The sequence below is a fragment of the Nyctibius grandis genome, chromosome 17 (genome assembly GCF_013368605.1).
Source record: "Nyctibius grandis isolate bNycGra1 chromosome 17, bNycGra1.pri, whole genome shotgun sequence".
In the NCBI taxonomy this organism is placed as follows: Eukaryota; Metazoa; Chordata; class Aves; order Nyctibiiformes; family Nyctibiidae; genus Nyctibius; species Nyctibius grandis.
Window position 1 is genome coordinate 2,738,970 of NC_090674.1, and position 21,150 is coordinate 2,760,119.

Consider the following 21,150-nt stretch of genomic DNA (forward strand, 5'->3'; position numbering starts at 1 on the left):
CTATTTTTAAATTTTCAGGGTTTAAAAAACAGGCTTTTGCTATTCAAGCAGGGTGACAACAGCACAGCTTTGCTCTGGGTGGGATGGGGGAAACAAGAGCTCCTGCGGGAGGGACGGGGACAACGTCGGCGTCACACTCACCTACAGGGTTTGGAGCAGCTGTTTGGGAGAGGACCCTGCTGCCACCACCCCCCTCACCCCTGTCTCCTTGTGCCCCTCAGGACAAAGCCTCCAGCCCCGTGCGAGGTGCCGAGGCTGCCCCCACGCCACCATCGACGCCCGACGTCGTGTCCCAGCCCAGCGCAGAGCCCGCATGGCGCCCAGGTATGTTCCTCCCGTCTGCACCAGCGTGTCGCGGCTGTCCCTGGGCCTGGCTATGTACCTTGGGCCCATACTGGGACATTGTGGCCACCCCCTGGCCCACACTGGGACATCGTGGCTGTCCTTGGGTCTGGTTACACCCCTCAGACCCACACCAGCTTGTCATGGCCCATCCCACAGGCTGCTGCCACACCGGGACAGCCAGGCCGGGTAGCCCACCTCGGCCCCGGCCTCACCGCGCTCCGGGAGCCCCGGGACACGGAGCGAGGGCGCGGGGACCCGCCGGCTCACAGCCCTGCCAGCCCTCGGGCCGCAACATGGCGGCTGGAGGACCGTGCCCGGCGGCGCTCCGGCCACCCCGGCTCGTCCGTCTCTGTGGTTGCGGGGGCGGGGCCTGTCGCGCGACCGGAAGTGGGGCGGTCGCCGTGGTAACGCGGCAGGGTTTGGCGGTGGCCGCGGGCGGCCCGAGGTGGCAGGTGAGCGGCGGCGGGGCCGGGCCGGGCTGGGCCCGGGGCCGGGCTGTGGGGCCCTAAGGCCGGCTGTGGGGCCCTAAGGCCGGCTGTGGAGGTGGGTTATAGGGTCGGGGCCTGGCTGTGGGGCCGGGCCTAGGCCGTGGGGCCTGGCTGTGGGGCCAGGACTAGGCCGCGCTGTGGGGCTGGGGCCAGACTGTGGCACTGAGGGCTCTGCTGGGGAGCTGGGCTATGCTGTGGGGCTGGGGCTGTGCTGTAGGGCCAGGAGGTTGGGGTGCCTGCCCTCCCAGGGCCTGGGGTCACCATGTTTGGGGGCACCTGCAGGCACAGCCTTCCCTGGCTGCAGTTCCCTGCCCCAACCCCTCGCCCAGGCACCCGAACGTAAAACGCGCCGTACTTAAAACACTAAACCTCTAATATATACCGTGCTGAAGGAGGGCCCTGACGTGGCTTCTGGCAGGTTGTTTGTTTTGGGGTTTTTTATATAACTGGTGATATCTGAAAGTGCTCTGATGCTCTCCGGAGTTCCCCTTCACAGGACGCCGAACTATAGCTTGTTGCCTTGGAGTTTATTTGTTAGAGGCAGTACCTGAAAGGCACACACACCCTCCCTCCCACAGGCTCCTAGGAAACTCCGATGAGGCACTTGGGCAGCCTGTCCCTGTAGCTCTGCTCGAGGCTTACAGAGGCACAGATCTCTCTATCTCCAAGCAGCTTCGTACTGGAGCTGGTCAGGGTGTGCCTGTGTGTTGGGACCCTACCTTGGCTTTGCTCGGTGTTGGCTTGCTGAGTGTTTGCATTTCACGGCAGTGGAGGAGAAACCAAGCATTCAATAACACATCTCTGGCAACAGGTTACGGAACAACCACAGTGGCTGTTCCCTTCTCTTTGTTTTGGGGTGATGAGCAGCAGGCGAGCCCGACTTTATCATTACTGGACAATGCCAAGCCATCAAAGTTGACTTTTTTTTCCTCCCCTTGATAAATCCTGCTACACAAACCACAGAAAAGAGGAGGAGGTGCGTGACACTGTCATGCTTCTCCAAAATGTTATTGTGAGGTTGTGGCCCAGTTGTCTGGGCTTTTGGGCTTTGTCCTGGTAAAGCACGAGTGGTCTGAGCGCAGCTTAAGTTGGGGAACACACAGCAGAACGTGGCTTCACCTTTAACAGGGGGTTAATACCGATCTCTGTTAAGCAGCTTTTGGTCACAGGAGAAGTCAGGATGGGTTTCTCTGTATTGAATCAGACATATTCCATTTCAAAGGTCTTCAGAGATTTTTAAAAAGCAAAGTGCAGTCAGTCTTACCCGAAAGTCCACAACGGGAACTTAATCTTCCCGTGCAGGAACAGCGAAAAGGCCAGATCTGTGCTTTGAATTTCACTCATCTTCCATTTTCACTGAGATTCTAGCTTCAGAAAAAAATGTGTCTGTTCTTTCCATCAAAAACTTTCTTTAACTTGGGAAGGGCAGAACTTCCCGATGCTCTGGGTCAACTTGAAACAACTCCTGACAAAGCCAACACCTATAAATACACATCTCCAACCCAAACGCTTCTGTCATTCTATATCCTGCCATCTCTGACTCAGCCATTACTGAACTGTAGGATTGCTGCCTGCCTACATGGTGATACACCAGATTTATTGCTATTTTAGCTGATGTGAAGCACAGAAGTGGGAGATGAAGGGAGACTAAGCTCTCTAGAAGCTTTCTGGCCAGTTCTTGTAACTTTTCCCTCTGCTACCCCGTCCGCAGGTGCCTTGGGAAGCAATGGCCACAGCACCATCTCACCTTTCCTTCCCTCCAAGCACAGCAGCTGTTTTGTCCTGGACAAATGCCGTCAACATGCACGTTGCCAGGCCAAAATCTGCCAAGGGACGCAGGAGGCCAAGCTTCAATTACTCTCAGAGCGTAGAAACCTGTCCTTGCCGAGTGCCACCTTCCCTGCCACCAGCAGCTCCCCACGAATTAGCGAACAACCGGAGAGCATCGTTCACAAAACCAGCATTCCCGTCCAGCCAGGTGTCTCCTGAGGAAATCCCAGAGCTCCTGCAGCAAGTGCCTTCGAGGACCTCATCTTCCCTGAACAAGTACAGGGTGCTCCCCTCCATCGGCCGGAGAGGCGTAGGGAGCGACGCTGTGGAAGCGGTGGCTGAACAGACCGACCAGCTGAAAGTGAGTGAGGAGCAGGAGGATGCTCTGAAAATCAAAACTCTTTCTGGAGAACCAGGATCTGCCGGTGTATTGTCAGCAACCGATGTCCCTGATGAAGAAGGCTCACACACGCAGTGTCCTTCTGAGAAGCCGGGAAGGAAAATGAGGCAAGAGAGCCCTTCGATGTCACCTTTAAGTTTGGAAGAGCCACCAAAAGAAGAGTTGCACTTGCTGCTCGCTATTCGATCTCCCTCTGGTCAGAGATTTGAACATCTTTTCAAGCCCACTGACAGTCTCCAGACGGTCCTTGCTGCGGCAGAACAGAAAATGTCAGCCAAATACAACCGCTGCAGCATTGAAATGATGGAGGTGCCCCGAAGGAGTTTCTCTGACCTTACGAGGTCCCTCCGTGAATGTGGGATTCTCCACAAGTCCGTGCTGTGCATCCGACAGACAGAGCAGCACGACGCAGATCTGTAGGCACACAGAGACGCCGCCATGCCGCCGTGGGTCGTTCTGCTGAGTGGGATGCGTTACTTCTGCCAAAAAACTGCAATTTTGATGTTTCCCAGGCTGACGGCTTCATCTTTCCATCTTCCAAAAGTTCCCCTTGAAGCAGACTTGTGTATATGTGTTGAAACAGGATTTCAGGTGTATAATAAATAAATAGCAGCTGTTTTCACGTGTGCCATCACAAATTCCTTCCTGAGCACCACCAACCTTTGGCCTTTTTGGTTTTTGGAAATTGCTGATGTTCTCCTTTGAAGACTGAAGTTCCTGAGGCTTCTCCCCTTGTCCTTTTTCATGTTTCAGAAAGGTGCCGCTTCCCAGAGCGGCTCGGGATGCAGAGGTGCCGATTTGGGAAGGTAGAAACGGAACTGGTTTACTCTGGAGGACCATCTTCAGTCAGTTATCGTCATCCTAAACCATCTTCTTCTCCAGAGTGACTGAAAAGGACATCAAACCCAAAAACCATTTGGAAATAACAGTAATAACACGTTAGTGGATTATTGTGAAGTATTAATTGCAAGACTGATGGTAACACACCCGTGAGGGCTCAGCTCTTTCTGGATAACCTCAGTGCAGCTTTTAAGAGTGTGACTACATCGTCCTTTTAAGAGCAGTTATTGTTTCGGCTGTCTTGGCCAGCAGCAGGATTTTCTACTTAGTTTTCCTTCTCTCCTTCAACTCATATGACCCCTAGTAAGAATAGATGGATAGTTAAGATAGGATGTTACAAATACTTCCGTTTAGTGCCTTTACACTGCAATGAGCCAGTCCAAGAAAGCTTTGAGAATTTTTAAATAAAAATTGATGAATTGGATTTGCCTGAGAGTCACCGTTTAAGGCTGGGTGGGCAGTTAAGTGGACGACAGATGCTCTCTGTTAACCTTCTCCTTCACCAGAGGGGAAGAGAGAAAAGGGAGGGAGTCCAAACCAGGACACTGAGGAATTGTCTCATGCAGTAGACCAGACTTTACTAAACCATTGTTAAAAACCATTATCATTAGATAAATACAATGTGCTTGTGCTTAAAAAAAAGATCTTCTAGGTTTGTAATGGAAATTTTTATGGTCCAAAGGCAATAATTCAATCTACTAAAAAATGGACCACTTGCCACACAGGCGAGCTAGTTTTAAAGTTTTGAGGTAAATGCAGTGTTTTTTTAAGCTGGGTGTAACTGCCAAACCAGCTCAGAACCGTGGTAGGAACAGAACAGCTGATGTTGGTGTTGACCGAGGGTGTAGCATCTCACTCCAAAGCAAGTGTTCAGGGCTCAGCGGCTTTATAAAAATGGTACCTGGTGAAATAGTGTCACCGATGATTGTGGGTGATGGTGATTGCGCAGGAGCGACCCCAGCGCCCTCAGGGAGACCAGGACACCGAAACACGTGGGTGCTTTTAATCACACCTCGGTGGGGAGCAAAGTATTTCACTTAGTTTCGGGAACAGGAACCATTTTCTGTGTTTCATTCAGTGTTAGGTGGTTAATTCCCTCCTTCTCCTTCTGTGTATACTATGTTACTTCTATGTTTCATTACTTTTATGTTTCAGAGTGTTTTTCTACTGTGTGGTAGTACAATCAATAAAACCTTTTAGGCTGAAACTCGAACTTGCCATGATTTGTGTGAACTGGAGGCTTAGCCATCACATCTCCTCTTAAACGAGAAATGCCATTAATTTGATGGCAAATGCCTCAGGGACTGTCCAAATCAGGCTTTGGCTGGTCAGCTGCCATCCACACCCTCTTGCATGCCCCTTCCTGGAGTTTGTATCTCCATCCTTGTGTTAAATACAAAATTGCAGCAAAGAAGGAACCACTTTGGGTCAGTGACTGCCTGCTGTTACCAACCAGAGACACGGTGACCACCACGCAGGTTTGAGAGCATACAGAGGCTGAAGCTTTAACCAAGAATAGAAGAGTAAGAGCAACTTGGATGACAGTGGACAGCACTTCTCATGCTGGAGGGAATTCCTCTTGAATATCTCCATCTAAGATAAAGCTTGAATGAGTTTAGTCCTCTAACAAACTCACCCAGGCTACAACATCTCCAAAGATGTACATTTTAATTATTTCCTTTTCTAAAAACCACATCAAGTCTGGCTCTAGGCAAGCGCAGTGCAGGGAAAACCCCCCTTTTCTCCCCCCCTTCAAAAGTCTGGTGGGGATGTTCCCCAGGGCTCAGTTCTGGGGCCGGTGCTGTTCAATATCTTTATAGATGATGTAGACGTAGGGATTGAGTGCACCCTCAGTGAATGTGCAGATGACACCAAGCTGTGTGGGAGTGTTGATCTGCTGGAGGGTAGGAAGGCCCTACAGAGGGATCTGGACAGGTTGGATCGATGGGCCGAGACCAACGGCGTGAGGTTCAACAAGAACAAGTGCCAGGTCTTACACTTTGGCCATAACAACCCCCCGCAGCGCTACAGGCTGGGGGAAGAGTGGTTAGAAAGAGCCCTGGGGGTGCTGATCGACAGCCGGCTAAACATGAGCCAGCAGTGTGCCCAGGTGGCCAAGAAGGCCAATGGCATCCTGGCCTCTATCAGGACTAGTGTAGCCAGCCGGTCTGGGGAAGGGATCGTCCCTCTGTGCTCGGCACTGGTGAGGCCGCACCTTGAATCCTGTGTCCAGTTGTGGGCCCCGCACTTCAAGAGAGATGTTGAGGTGTTGGAGCGAGTCCAGAGGAGGGCGACCAAGCTGGTGACGGGTCTGGAGGGTCTGACCTACGAGGAACGGCTGAGGGAGCTGGGGGTGTTTAGCCTGGAGAAGAGGAGGCTCCGAGGTGACCTTAGTGCAGTCTACAACTACCTGAAGGGAGGTTGTAGCAGGTGGGAGTTGGCCTCTTCTCCCAGGCAACCAGCGATAGGACAAGAGGACACAGCCTCAAGCTTCGCCAGGGGAGGTTCAGGTTGGACATTAGGAAGCATTTCTTTACAGAAAGGGTTATTAGACATTGAAATGGGCTGCCCAGGGAGGTGGTGGAGTCACCATCTCTGGAGGGGTTTAAGAAAAGCCTGGACATGACACTTAGTGCCATGGTCTAGTTGCCATGGTGGTGTAAGGGCAACGGTTGGACTTGATGATCCCTGAGGTCTCTTCCAACCTGGTTGACTCTGTGATGCAGGGGAGGTCTTGGCAGCAACTCTGCCAAGTTCAACACAAGAAGCTCTAGGGCGGAAGGACAGTTATTTATCTGACCTCATTTACTGTGTGGTATCATTTCACAAGCTTCCTTGTGGGAAGCTTTTAAGAATTTCAGCATTAAATCTGGTGAAGTTCAGTCTGTCACAGGCTGGTTTGAGAAGGTCATAAAGAGAAAACTCATCGGGACTCCTGGCTGGTGAGGTCCTTACCTGCGGCTTTGAAACAACAACGAAGTATTCAAGGCAGAAATGAGCGGAGGCAGCGTTCAGTAGGTGTTCTTTACTCCAATTAAAAGTACATTAGAAACAGCACACAGGACCAGCAGCAGCTTTCATGACAATTCAACCCCATACTCTGCTGTCACGAGGTCATTCAGCTGTACTATTAAAGTAGGTGATTGAAACAAGTCTTCCACTCGACACGCAAGCACTCACTCACCTGCCACTTTAAATAGGTTTCCAACAGGATAAAAATAGATACACCCCAGAATACAAAAAGTTCAATTTTAACAGTTTTTTCTTTTTTTTTTTTTTCACTAAAGCCTTTATACAAATTGATAAAAGGGTGCACAATTTCCTAAAATTTTAGGTACATTTTAAATGAGCCTTTTTTTACTTGGTAAAAGGATCCATGTTCCTGTCTTTGAACAGAATACGATGGCCAAAATTGCAAAGAAAAATTCCTAGTTTAAATTTACAATTTATACATTTGTTTCGAAGTGATTCCTGCACCGAGTAGCAGGCCGATGGCTGCTCACGCACGTCCCATTTTTCCCCCAAAAAGAGCTGTGCACCCTAAGTTCTAGTTCAGGAGCCTCCTTTCTCCTGGAAACCGGGCTGGGGGAACAACCCACAGGCTTTCAGTTGTGCGCACAAGAATGGTCCCGACTGAACTAAAAGCCCGAGCACAGAAGTTGCAAATCATTCCTCCTCCGGCCAGGATCACCCTGGGGCGAGGGGCTGAGGACCTGTTTTGCACTACGAGCATGATGAAAGTGGAGCGCTTCCCCTCTGCAATTTGGCTGAGCAATTTAACTCAAAACTCTGGTACTGAAATATATTGGAACAGGTAAATTTGGTGTTCTAAAGGTGGGTTTTTTTTGGTCAATACAAGCTATCATGATTTTATTTCTTTTACTCCTATCACTGATGGGTGAAGCCCAGCAGTTCTGTACATTATTCACACGGAGCTTCACAGCAGCATCGTAGAACTGGCACCACCTACCTAAAGGTGACTGACCCCCACTCCAATTAGCATTTTATGGAGGTGAATTTATTCCAAAACTTATTAGTACAGTTCCCTTCATACTGCCCCCCTCCCTGCCCACCCCACCCCACCCACCTACACCTCGGTGAGCTTAAACCCTTCAGAGGAACTTCTAGGGTACGGACTGAAGCACTGTCACCACCGCACCGCTTCACGTGTAGTGGCCTTTCTAACAAATCAAGGACAAATTAAAAGAAAATACTGCCCAGCAGAAGCAACACGGCACCTGCGTTTGCGAGTATGAGCTACTGGAGACACCCTCAGGACAAGTTACGTAAGGAAAAGCAGGGCAAATCCATCAGGAAGCCAGAAATGAGTCTTAAAGAGCTCAGGGGAGCGCTAAAGAGAATGACTTCCTATTTTGTACAAGTTGAGTTCTTAGCCAAAAACCAGCTGCCTTGGTTGGGTTTTTTTTTTTCCTTTTTTCTTATGTCCATTATAGATTTGATTGTTGAATTTTAACTGATTAGGTGAATGCTGAACTTAATTCCAATTAAGGGCAATAAAGCTTTTTCTTTTTTTTTTTCCTTTTAAATTTGTTTTAGATATTTACATATTGCCCTTTTTTTGGCAAGTGTATTTCTTAGAATTCAAAAGATCTCCTCGTTTTAAGGCTAAACTAAGAAATGTTAAAAGCTTCTGTAAACATTTCCTCTTCCTCCCCATAGTTACACAATTTGAAGTCCAACAGCAATTTTTCAAATGAGGTAATATTTTGTTTACTCATATATTAAACAGTCTTCTTCAGGATAAGCCAAGAGGCGTGACAATCTGAACGCTGATCCAATTGTAGTGGGAGAGTTTCCACAGCAGGGTCCACACCAGTTCCAGCAGCTGTACTTTCAGTTAGTTATCTTCTCAATTTCATCCAGGTCGTCAGTATCCAATTTGTTTATCTTTTTGTCTGGGAAAGATGAGAAATAAGTCAGATTTCATAACACAGAGCAGAGAAGGGAAAGCTGCTTTCTTTAGCGGGTCTGGAGAAGTTCAGGTTTAGCCATGAAATGTTCAGTCAGGTTTTAAAACCACAACAGAAAACTTTTTTCTTTTAGTGAAGGCCCATCAGGACACTTGAATGTCACCATCTGGAACATCCATTTTAAGGATTATCCAGGTAGCCAGCAGACAACTCTATTTATTTCTGCTCCTATCATATGTAGCAGTTCACAATCCTAAGTGACATTACACAAAACACAGCTGAGGTGCTCTTCTGGGGTCAGTTTATGGCTCAATAAATATCTGCTCAGTACACAGCTAGTCCAAATTCTGCACAAATAACATCTCATTTTAGAGAAAGAAGAAAGTCTGAGGGTACGTACTGAAATGTTCCTGGATTCTGTTGAGAATATTCATGCTGTGCTTGCTGTCCACCATGTTAATGGCCAGTCCTCGCTTGCCAAAGCGACCTGTACGTCCAATGCGGTGCAGATAAGTCTCATTATCTGGATTTCCATCTTTATCCACGGGAAGGTCGAAATTGATGACAACAGAGACCTGCTCTACATCGATCCCTGATACAAAGAAAGCATCAGATCACACAACTCAGTTCACAGCACTTCACAGCAGAAACAGCCTCCTCTGGCCTGTAAAGGCCTCGTTTTTTTCCCCAAGTCCTATGTTGTCTTAACTGTTCCAGGATGTCAAATTGCAACACAAATCCCTACTGGAGTTCACTATTTTTCAGATTTCTGTATTTCGGAACATGTTTATTTTAAACACCACGGGTCAGCAGGACAAGCCAGGCTTGGCGCCAGAAGCATAACATTCTCACAGGACAGACTCGTTCATCTCGGGCTGCAGGACGCCTACAAGGAATCCTGTGTCTGCCCACAGGCATCTTTATATGCACAGACACGGTCAGCAGCCCGAAAGCCCAGGAATTACTTTAAGGACCCTAATTTCTCCACACTAGAACACTTGAGGATATGAATTCTTTCTGTAAGCTGGCCAGCTGTATCTTATCTTAGGAACCACCGCTTCTGCCCCTCCCCGGCCCCGCTCTGCCATGCCCTACCTCTGGCACAGACGTTTGTGGTCACCAGCACCTTTTCCTTGCCCTCTCGGAAACGCTCGATCACCGCGGCTCTCTGTTCCACCATCATTTCCCCGCTGAGCAATGCCACCTGATGACCTTCCTTCGAGAGCTCCGCCGCCAGCCAGCCAGCCGTCTTCCGAGTCTGAAACAAAGCGAGGCCCGTCTTTAGGAGGAAGTTTTAATGCTGTAAAGCAGGAACAAACCTCTCTGGGGTCGCCTGGAAGCTCCACGGCTGCTTTTTACATCTCAAAAGGCAACAGTTCCGAAGTGCTGTGCCCACCCTCCTCCCCATTACAAACCGTGCTCCCAGCTCTCATATCAGTTATAGGAAGTGTGCATCTGCCACCACAGGAACCCTCGATTAAGAAAAGTACACTTTTTTTTGTGCTCTGCTCCTCAGCTTTCACTCCATGAGGGATTACATCTGTATGCTAAAAACTCACACAAGTAAACAAAACTCCTCAGCTTGGAAAATGGCAGGGTTTGAGCTGAACAGAGTTGTGAAATCCGACAGATATCACGGCTCTCAAGATTTCACCCAATGAGGGAGCCAGGAAAGCCAAAGAAAAGGGCAATTGGTGTTCTTGGTTTCCCTCTGAAGTGTGCCTGGCCAGGTTTTTAGCACTATCGGACACTAACGGGGTCGTTGGGACTAATGTTCCCCAAAAGGACTCACGTGGCAGAAGATCATGGCCTGGGCAATGGTGATAGCGCCGTAGATATTACAGAGAGCCTGGAACTTCTCATCTCTGTTATTGCACAGCACGTAATACTGCTTAATAGTGTCCAGTGTCTCCTCCTCTCGCTTCAGTTTGATGATGTTTGGGTCAGGAACGACTTTTTGAGCAAACTTCCACACAGAGTCCTCAAAAGTGGCAGAAAACAGAAGCATCTGGCAGTCCTTGGGGAGCATTCTGCAAGAGAGAGCAAAATGGGCAGGGTTCCCACGCAACACTCACCCCCTGACATCCTGATGGGATTAATGCTACGGGCAAAGCAGAACAATAACCTCAGAACCAGTTATTTCAGTGGCTGGAAAGACCAATCTTACCAACACCGGATCGTTCCCTCATGGACCAGTGGCATCCAGACTTGCATTCTTAAAAATGAATAAACCCTGCTCCAGGGACAGGCTTTTTATTCTGTGAGAAAATGAAACTGCTTGTCATCCCCTGACATTCTGCCTCTATTAACCGTCTGGAGTAGAGCTAAATACATCATTTTAATCCTGTTGCTTTATCAGTGAAGACACCAGTCAAGAATCTAGCCCTGCTGCCCCTATGTCACAAACAGCTATAATGGAGAGAAACAAAAATCACCTCGGGCAACGTATGCCGAGTCCTTACCTCTGAATGCGGATGCTCTGGTCCTGATGGCCCTGGGTTGCTATCATCACATCAGCCTCATCCAGGACAAACACTCTGATTTTCTTGGGATCTATGAATTTCAGTTTGGAACACCAGTCCAGCACGGTGCCGGGTGTGCCAATTACAATCTGCTCCGAGATCTTCTGACCCCTCTCCACTGCCGAGACAGAAAGGAAGGCTTTCATAAGATAGCCGTGCAGACAGTGAAACACTCCGCCCCTCTCTGAACTAGCCATCTGACTGCTCCATTGTTCGGTTATTGTGTTGCACCCAGGGAACACCATTTTCTCATTTACAGTCTGGTGGCAGCGTTTCACCTTACTCACGTTTATTGCCTCGGACAGCATACGCAAGTTTCAGCTCTGGATAAAACTTGCCCATCTGTTCAATCACTTTTCCTGTTTGAAGTGCCAGCTCGTATGTTGGGGAAAGGCACAAACACTGGAGGGACAGAAGGATAACGTGTTTCAGATGACCAGCATCCTGGGCAAAACTACCATACTTGCTTGTAAAAATTGAAATTTTCCTGAAGATGAACATGCGAGCAGCTGAACGGCTTCTGAAAGCCCATCAGTTCTGCATCCTGAAACTAGGGGAAGGAGCTGATGTGACACAGTCACCTAGCTACCAGCTTTCTGCGTTCAATCCTGCTCCTCAGGCTTGAGAGTGCAGATGCTCTGCCAGGGGACATCTATGGACAGTAGTGAGAAGGAACTGAACACCTACAGTTAGACCAAATTATAAGAACTGCATTTTTTAGGGAAAGAATTCTAGCCTTGATAACACTGGTCAACTATCTCATAAGGTAATTGGGTTAAAAAGCCCCTTTCTTGGCATTTCTGCTCTACTTTCACAGATATCTTCTCTTCCATCCCAAATTCCACTTAATCCCCTTCAGCTCGCAATATTTCTCTGATTTATTTTTTCCCAGAACGATATCCCCTTGATTTAACTCCTCACAGAGCAATAGCAGCCTGAGTGACACAAGGGAGGGACTGAAAGGAACCAGTTGTGAACAAAATCCACATCTTCTGCATTAAGGGCATTTTGACAGATCCCCAAATCACCAGCCCCTGCTAAGCACTCTACATGAATGACATCACAGAGATGGCTTTATCAAACGATGGATTTACTATCAAATGTCTCAGCACAAGCCCAGCCTCTTCACTAGGTGGCACTGCACCACCACGAAACCCCCCCAGAACACTCACGTCCCAGAAACTTTACCTGTGGATACTTGTTCCCAGGTTCGACACGACTGAGCATGGCCAGGACAAAGGCAGCCGTCTTGCCAGTGCCGGACTGAGATTGTGCGATCAGATTCTGTGGGCTGCAGAACATAGAGCAGACGTGAGCTCGACCAGATGAGCCACCCGGACAACGTATTCACAGGGTTGAACGACAAAGAAAACTTGAGTGGCATTTTAATACCCTTGAGATTTACCACTGCTCTGGACTGGTGCCTAACTTGACCAGCTACGCCCCACAGAAGTTAGTTTCTGCCCTCTACCAGCTTCCCTTTCAGCACCTCTTGATTAGGGAGATTTGGCAGGAAAACTGCAATTATCTGTCGGTACTTTTCCATTTTGCACATCTCCCCCTAGTGTCTTCACACCTCATACATTTCAGCTCCAGGGCGCGGAGAGGAAAACCAGGAACACAGGCAACGCAGCATCTCAACGACCCCCACCCACGATTTCTGGAGCTACACTGCACAGCAGCCTTTTTATTTCTCCCCTATGCTGACTAGGAAAATCAGGTTTGACCTCAGCCAAACACTGCAGCACTGCATGGTCAGTACCAGCCCTAGGAAAAGGACAAATCCAGGGCTGCTGTCACATAGTTTGGGACCACAGAAACACCGTGGCATGGGAACCCTTTCACCACAGCCCAGACAGCTCCCCCATCACCATCCTCCCCTCCAGAGCTCAGTAATAGTACACTAGATCTTTCAAATCCTTCCTATACTGGGAGTAGAAAGTATGTGTACATACGGTTCAGCAAGCATCATGGGCAGGGCATTCTCTTGGATCTTTGATGGTCTGTTGAAGCCCATGGCATAGACCCCTTGCAGGAGCTGTGGTTTCCTGAAAACAGAGAAGTTTTAATACCATGACCTATTAAAAGTACATTTGGTCTTCATTTGTGTACAAAAAGGTGAGAAAAAACCCCTTGCAACCACATCTAGAGCTGCCCCTTTCTTTGTACCTAAGCTTAGTTCACCGTGACTAGACCTACTGATCCAGGGTTACAACCCAGCACTCAAACCTAACTGTGTCCTCAAATGCTCATCAATTGCTTTCCTCCAGGGAGCTTCCTAGTCTCAGCAGACACTCGTGTAGACAAGGACATCCAAGAACAACCTAAAATTCAGGTTATGGTGCTAGTGAACTCTTAGCCGATGGCCTCCAAGTGCCTACTGGAGTGCTGTTAGCGGTGCTCAGAAGGAAGGGCTTTCCTTTCAAAGCAGGTTACAGGTTTCCTGCCCACCATTTCCTGCTGTTAAGAACTCCCAGTCAGCACAACATGCTTTTTAAAAATTGTATATTACTTTCAGACAACGGCTGGAACAAAAGCTCTTTGAAACCATAACCTTGTGCTGCTCAGAAGCAAGGACGTACAAAGCCCAACTCTGCAACAGTTGCCAAGGATACACCAAGTCATAACAAAATGAAGACTCAATTAGTCTGGCTGTCCCCATCATTAACTCACTTGGCTTGTTTGGCTTTTGAAAGATGGGAATTAGTCTAACAGGCACTACAGGACCTCAGCTTTTTTTTGTAGACATTCAACCACCAACATCAACAAAGTGAAACGACATCCTGACATTTCAGGGTGAGAAGTCTCACCGGCTCCCGTTTCCCCGTGGAGCTTGCAAAAGAGCAACAAAACCGAGATCACCAATATAACCAACAACAATCCCTTTAGCACCTTAAAAAAAATATATATATAAATCTGTCATGCCTTAAATACAGCTATTGTCGCTTGAAAGTGCCACTGGTAAAGGTATTCAATAGGAGGGGTCAGAAAATACTAACACTAGTAATCTCTCCAGTACATAAATCCAGTATTGCTGGCAGGGAAAAGATAAGCTCTTCCCTTTGTACTATTCACTGCTGCTGCTGGACCTTCACAAATAGCCACCAGAGAACAGGAACAGAAGGTGGTTGTGTTCATTACTTCTGCCAATAAAACAGATCTCCTGTTTTCCAAAACACCACCGTGCCGCCGGACACCTGCTCCGAGCCTCCCTGCATCTGCTGGAGAACTGGTGGCGAAACGCCGCCGCCTGCGGCACAGGAAAGGTCTCACTGTGCAATTCACAGAACCCTGGTGACAGTGGCCATGGAAGGACTCCTCCAGCTTACCACACCCCAGCTCCACGTGCATCGGAAGATGAAAAACCAGACATTAAAATCCAGAGGAGTGTTGCTAGAGCTGATTACAGAAAGCAAGGCTTGCTCTACACAGACCAGGAATTAAAGAGAGCTTGTTTCAGATGGAAGCCTTCACAAGGCACCAAGATGGATAAAATCATTCTCCTTGCATTTAAATAATACAATAAACGATATGCTAATTTATTAATGACAAATTTGCAGTTAATTTGAAGCAGAAACCCATGCACTTTTAAGCGGTATCTCCTATGCAGCCAGAGAATCTATCAGGACACGAGGGGAGGCTCCAAACTTGTATCTGCTCTCACCAAAGTGAGACTCACCACAAGTGAGTCAACTCTGCTCTCCCCGAGTTCAAGAACAAGCTTCCTACACCTGAGTGGGCCAAACAATATGCTGAAAAATACAGTCATAAGGGAGCCTGTTTAATATTTCTGTTCCCAGGTTTTAACAGCTCAGTGCAGAGAAGCCTCTGGCTCGTGCCAGCATTACCCCCCCAGCAGCTTTGAACCGACAGGCACTTACAGTCGCAGCTCCTCAAAAGACTTCACGGAGTAGAGAGGCGATGTGGGATCCCTCTGCAGCACCTCCACTTGATTTGTGGTGTCCACCAAGTTGCTGCGGATGAGCTTGTTCAACAAGGACTGGGCAGCCCTGTCCTCTGTTGAAAAAAATGTATCAATCACGGCCTGTTTCAGGTGTCGCGCCACCGAAACGCTGCATCACGGAGCCAGGTACAAAGGAGAAGATGCATCCAAACACTGAAATTCTCTATTACAGAGCAATCTCATGAAAGAGCCCAAACTTCCCGAATGAGACAGCTACCAAGATGTCCCAGAGATTCACATTTAATATCCAGGAAGACAAACCAAAGCCAGCGCTGTCCTAAGATACAGAACTCTGCTTATTACAGCTTAGCATCTAACTGGAAGGTGGGACAGGGTTAAAAGCCTCCTAAAGCCTCACTGTTATCTGATGTGTGGGCAGACACCTTTTAGGTGTGTTTTTTTTTTCTTTTCAAGGAAAGTTTGAGGACAAACGGTACTTTGAAGATTCCAAGGCTGAAACGCAACAAGGGCTGAGGATAAGTGAGATCAAAACAGAAGGTTAAACTGCTGCACTTTGGGGTTTTGCTAATCAATCTGTTTTCTAAAGGCACCTTCTGAAGGATTTAGAGCCGCTACCCACCTCTTAACAGCCATTTCATAAACGCAACACGTTGGTTGCTACAGCAATTCCAGCTCCAGGTTATCCAGCTGCTCCTGTATCCAGTCCTGCCTTTGAGGACACTGCTATCCCCTTATTTCTCTCCACTCTAATCCAGGAGTCTCCCAAGTTATGACACGACCCAATGGCTTTAAAAGTGTTATGGAGGAAGGATATGTCTTACAGTTAAGTCCTTGGGGCAGGATACAAGCTCACCCATCCTGAGATATAAGGCAGGCTAACTTTAAGTATATACAAAATGAATTTTCTTTTCAACATTCCTTTCCAAAGCTTTTTTCATGAAGGCACTTACCCTTCTCCTCATCCTCTGCCTTCTCTATGTTGTCGTCCACCTTGACAACAGCACCTAAATTAAAACAGGCGGTTTTGGTGCAGATGTGAGGTCAGGCAGCGCCCACCCACAGAGTTTTAGGTTTGGAATATTGTGGCAAAAGCTACAAACCCAGCCCACTTTCCTGATGACAGCCCTGCTCTATCGGTGCGCAGAACAAACCCAAGTGACGGCTCGCTCTGTATGGCCAAATTGAAGTTTATCATCAACCCCACCAACAGATTTTGCCCGCGCAGCTCCTTGAATACAGCAAAACTCGACTTTAAAAAGTTACCCTAGCAGAACAAGCGCAGGAGCCAGATATTTAGTCTATGCTCTTTAATCTTAGCTTTATGTTTCCCTTGTCTGGAATTTCTTGCCTAATGGGGAATTTACGCTCCAAACCCAACGCAAAAAACATCAAGCCCTTTCTAAGGCCGTTTGAGCGGCTGTAACTCACCATTGGCATCTGGCTTGGTTTTTTCATCCTTTAGGTGTAAACTGCTCAACTACAAGTGAGGAAAAACACAAAATCAGTCATTCAAAGGGAAAACCTCAGCTTTCATCACAGCTTCTAGATTTACCACCTGCTAAAACTACTGCACAGTGAGAATCCAGGCTTGAAGGCAAATGAGATGACGTTAGCGAGACAGACTTCAAGAGTTTTAAGACAAATATCACTTTTTCTAAGCTGTAACAATGACATGGAGAAGGGGTTTGTTTTCTGTCCCTGCATCTCCTCTCCCTAATAGCTCTGCTGATGGCAAATGGGAGAAAATTTACATTCCAGGATGGACACTCGAGCCCAGGGCAGCCCTGGCTGACACGAGCTGTCCCAGGACACATCCCTCTCACCGAGTGTTTGTTTTACCACCAGAAATATGACAGGGAGAGGAACCCTGAGGGTCTTGCTGTACATCCCAGGGGCTGAGTTAATGCTTTCCAGGCTAAAGTGCTGCGCTTGAGCGGGTCAGAAAAATAAAATTCCCAATGCCTCAAACATATTTAGATCTTATCATTAAAAAATGAGAGGAAAAGGGATATTTTTTGGCCCCTGGATAATAGACCATGGGCTTGGTGACCACCTCTGTAGCAGTGCTGCTGACAGGGTTGTGACTGGATGTAGGGTGAGGGGGAAGGACAGGGGCCTCCCTGCCCTTTTGATACTCAAAAATGAAAGGAAAAAGAAAAGAAATTTGGGGGGGGGGTGGGGGGAGAAAGGAAAGGGGTTTTTTTTGCTCCTAAAGAAAGACCCCAGGCCTAGGGATGCCCCGAGGCGGTGCTGCCGGCAGGGCCCCCCCGCGAAGGGGGCGGACAGGGGCCTCCCTGCCCCTTTTGATGCGCCAGAAAATGGGGAGAAAATGGGGAGAAAAGGGGTTTCCAGCGCTCGCTGTTTTCGGTGGCGGCGGCGCCAGCGCAGCCCCGGGGCCCCGCGCCTCAGGGCCGGGCCGCTGCCAGGCACGCCCCCCCCGGTCTCCCCCCTCCCCGCTCCCCGCTCCCCGCTCCCCACTCACCGACTCGGCCGCCGCCTCCTGCTCGTCCACGGCCAGGGCCCAGGAGTCGGTGGCCATGTCCGGGCCGGGGGGTGCTGGCGCCGGGCTCGCCGGGAGCAGCCGCAATGGCGCCGAGCGCGGACAGGGCGCCTGCGCCGCCCGCTGGCGCCTCCCCGCACGGTCTCGACGGCAAAGAGGCCCCCACGGCGGCATTCCGGGAGCGCCGCGTTCCGGGTCCGCGGCGGGGGGATACTAAAGGGCGGACAGAAAGGGCTGGGGGGGGCTCGCTGGCCCACCCCGGGCTGAGCTGTGGGGTGCTGCGCGCCGGGCTGGGCGTCGCGTCAGTGTGGGGTCTGGCCCCCGTGTGCTGTGGGGCTGGTGTCGAGGTGCCGTTGGTATCTGAGGTGCCGTTGGTGTCGAGGTGCCGTTGGTGTCGAGGTGCCGTTGGTGTCTAGGGGCCGTTGGTATCTAGGGGCCGTTGGTGTCTAGGTGCCGTTGGTGTCGAGGGGCCGTTGGTGTCTAGGGGCCGTTGGTATCTAGGGGCCGTTGGTGTCGAGGGGCCGTTGGTGTCGAGGTGCCGTTGGTGTCGAGGTGCCGTTGGTATCTGAGGTGCCGTTGGTATCGAGGTGCCGTTGGTATCTGAGGTGCCGTTGGTATCGAGGTGCCGTTGGTATCTAGGCCCGGCTGGCATCTAGGCCCTGTCTATGGCGTGGGGCCTGGCCCCCTGTGTGCTGTGGGGCTGGGTCAGGCAGTGCCTTGCGTGATGTGGGGCTCGGACCCCAATATGGTGTGGGGCTGGGGTCCAGGCCCCCTGTATGGTGTGGGGCTGGGGGTCAGGCCCTGCCGTGCTGCCTGGTGTGGGGCCTGGCCCCCTGTGTGGTGTGGGAGTGAGGTTTGAGTTTCTCATGTTAAGGGATCCCTTTGGGAGCTGAGGCTGGGGGGAAATCACATGGAGGCTGTGACATTTGTGAGGGAACTGAAGCTCTTTCTGCCTCTGAAATAGAGGTGTGGGTGAGAAACAAGGTGGTGGAATGAGTCACGGAGGTGTAGAAGTGACAGGAATATGGAAAAGTTGTTTGTGTGCCGTCTCTCGCTGTAGGGCAGGAGCTGGCTGAGACCCGATATCAAACCTGTTCTTTAAAGCTCCTGGAATAAAGGTGAGAAACAAGGAAAACAGAAAGGAAAGAAGTGTGGGAAGAGCCTGCGGGATTTCCTCGCTGGGCTGCCATTGCCTGCGCGGTGTTTGTGCTTCCTTGAACCTCGCATGGAAGGAGCAGCCCTCGAGGAGGGTCTTAATTTGTGTTTTTATTATATGCAGCAGGACTAGTAAAATGGCCAAGTCCGTAGGCATCAGCCAGAAGTTCCCAAGACAATGGTTACTTCCTCGTCTTGATATTCACCCTCCCTTTTAATGAAGACACAGAGCCACATCATTTGCTCCCACAGCCCGAAACTTTCCACTAGAGCTGTTATTTCTTTCTGAGCACGAGAAATCTTCTCCACACCTCATGCAATTTTGCCAGTATTGGTGCATTAGCCCAGGCAGGACCAGACCCTTCACTATCGCTCTTCAAACGCCCCTCTGTGATTTTTTTATTTTCCTTCCAACTAAACCCCGTGATTATTGAGTATTGTCATCTGATGCTTTCACCCCATCCATCTAATTCGGTTTCCTCTTTGGAGGCAAGGGCCCTGTGTCCCTCTACATGTTGTGATCCCCTCCGGCCACACACGGGAACTTTGGGGTCTGGCAGTTTTATTTGTAGAGGTGACATCATGGCTTTTTTCCATGGCAACTCATCGCAGCGCTCAGGAGGATGATGAATGCAGGAGCTGAATGCGAGGAGATTTTCAATGGGAACAGAGCAGGCAGCCGCAAGCAAGTCTGAGATGTTAATTAATTAATTAGAGTAAAAATAAAAAGTAACGTGGGAAGTCCCAGAGGCCTATGGGCACTTCAGCTGCAGAAAGAAAGAGATGCTCGTGCTTCCCAGTGTAAGACACACACCTCCAGCGAAGAGGTGTGATTGGGATTAGCCCCATTTTAGAGATGGGAAAATCGAGGCTTAGGAACCGAGGAGAACTGCCCATGGCAGGCTGGAGGCAGCCTTTGCAAGCCCTCCTTTCTAATCCTCTACCTTAGCTGCCAGAATTTTCGAGGCTCTGGGAACTGTCGGCGAGGTGCGATCGTGCTGGCGGTCACGGGTGTTTCTGTGTTGCATCTTCTCTACACGAAGAAAAGCTTTTCTCCATCAGCCCCTGGGGCAGGGGATGTTTTTCCTACAGCGTGTGCTCGGTACAGGGGCCTGTCATATGATGAAATATTCTTTTAAACATGAAATAAATAGATTAATTTAACATTAAATAAATGCGTAATTCCCCTCATCAGTGGACTTTGTGCTAGAACGAGAGATCTCGGGAGGGCAGATGTTGCACAGTGGAGTTTCGTTGGCATTAACTGTGGTCCTTACCCATCAAACAGGTCGGAGGCCCCTTGTCCATACACCTCCCTGCTCAGAGGAGCAGGCAGCCCCTGCTTAGCCCATGTTACCCCTTTTATCATCACCATCTACCAACAGGGCGATTTGTGGTTTTGTTCAGAGCATTCCAGGATGAGGAAAGCAGCATTTACATGGAGGTAATGAGAAGTGCTCATTGCTCTCCATGTAGCAGGAGATTCAGTTTAGGTTTTTCTTTTTTTTTTTTTTTCTGTTCTTTTATTTTTCCTGCTCAAACCTCCCAGCCTCTTAATGCACGCTGTGTTCAGAGCGTGCAGACATCAAAGAGACACAGTCACGTACTCATCTAGCATCGAAGCATGAGTGAGATGAATAATGAGCGGGCCAGGACCTGGGAAAACCTGCCCCGTGCTTGGCCATTGCTCTGCTGGATGCCCTCGAGCTGGTCCCGTAACTCACCTGGGCTGGTCCCAGGCATGAAACAGGACTGGAAATGCTCCTCTGTGGTGCCTTGGTGTTTAGAGATGCTGCCCTTCCACCAGCTGTTAGCTGGCCCCGGCTGGGTAAGCCACAAGCTCAGAGATTGGACTTCTGGTGAGCTCAAATACCATTTTTAGCTTGTCCTCCCCCCAAATTTTGTCTTATTTATGCCGCAGTTGCAGCCCATCTGATTTCTCAGCTGCCGCTCCCTGGGAGGAGGTGGCCCTTATCGACAGTGGGTTTTCCTAGGCATGGCCAAGCTGGAGAGGATGAGGAGGAACAAACGCCGGTCGAAGGCCCCTGTGAGTTGCTTTGGGATGTGGCAGCACTTCTGAACATCATGTTGATGCCCTTGGTGAGGCAGCCTCGCCTTCAGTATTAGTTCCCCCTAAAGCAACTCTGTTTCTGTTTTCCTAAGGTCTCACATCTACCTCAGCTTCCATGTCGGATCCTGCTCTGTTTTATAAATAAATATGCCGCAGCTACCAGTTTTGTTGGTATGAATCCCAGGATTTTTCCTCACATACGT

General features: G+C 49.4%; 2 protein-coding genes across 3 annotated transcripts; one reads left to right on the top strand and one right to left on the bottom strand.

Moving 5' to 3' along the window:
• Positions 1 to 715: 715 nt before the first annotated feature.
• On the top strand, positions 716 to 5,056 carry UBXN10 (UBX domain protein 10). Of its 2 annotated transcripts, none has more exons than XM_068414891.1 (2): positions 716 to 797; positions 2,545 to 5,056. In XM_068414891.1, exon 2 carries the CDS (start codon positions 2,560 to 2,562, stop codon positions 3,421 to 3,423), a length of 864 nt encoding a protein of 287 aa, XP_068270992.1. In that variant the 5' UTR covers positions 716 to 797; positions 2,545 to 2,559; the 3' UTR covers positions 3,424 to 5,056. The 2 variants fall into 2 exon arrangements, with proteins under 2 accessions (XP_068270992.1, XP_068270994.1); XM_068414893.1 differs by having other exon boundaries at positions 741 to 888.
• A 1,797-nt stretch (positions 5,057 to 6,853) lies between these two features.
• LOC137671316 (ATP-dependent RNA helicase DDX19B) lies at positions 6,854 to 17,831 on the bottom strand. Its single transcript, XM_068414789.1, has 12 exons — positions 17,704 to 17,831; positions 16,650 to 16,698; positions 16,172 to 16,225; positions 15,178 to 15,313; positions 13,252 to 13,344; positions 12,485 to 12,587; positions 11,584 to 11,698; positions 11,237 to 11,414; positions 10,567 to 10,804; positions 9,870 to 10,032; positions 9,175 to 9,366; positions 6,854 to 8,759 (listed from the first exon to the last, which is right to left on the bottom strand). Exons 1-12 carry the CDS (start codon positions 17,758 to 17,760, stop codon positions 8,698 to 8,700), a joined length of 1,440 nt encoding a protein of 479 aa, XP_068270890.1. The 5' UTR covers positions 17,761 to 17,831; the 3' UTR covers positions 6,854 to 8,697.
• Positions 17,832 to 21,150: the final 3,319 nt, after the last annotated feature.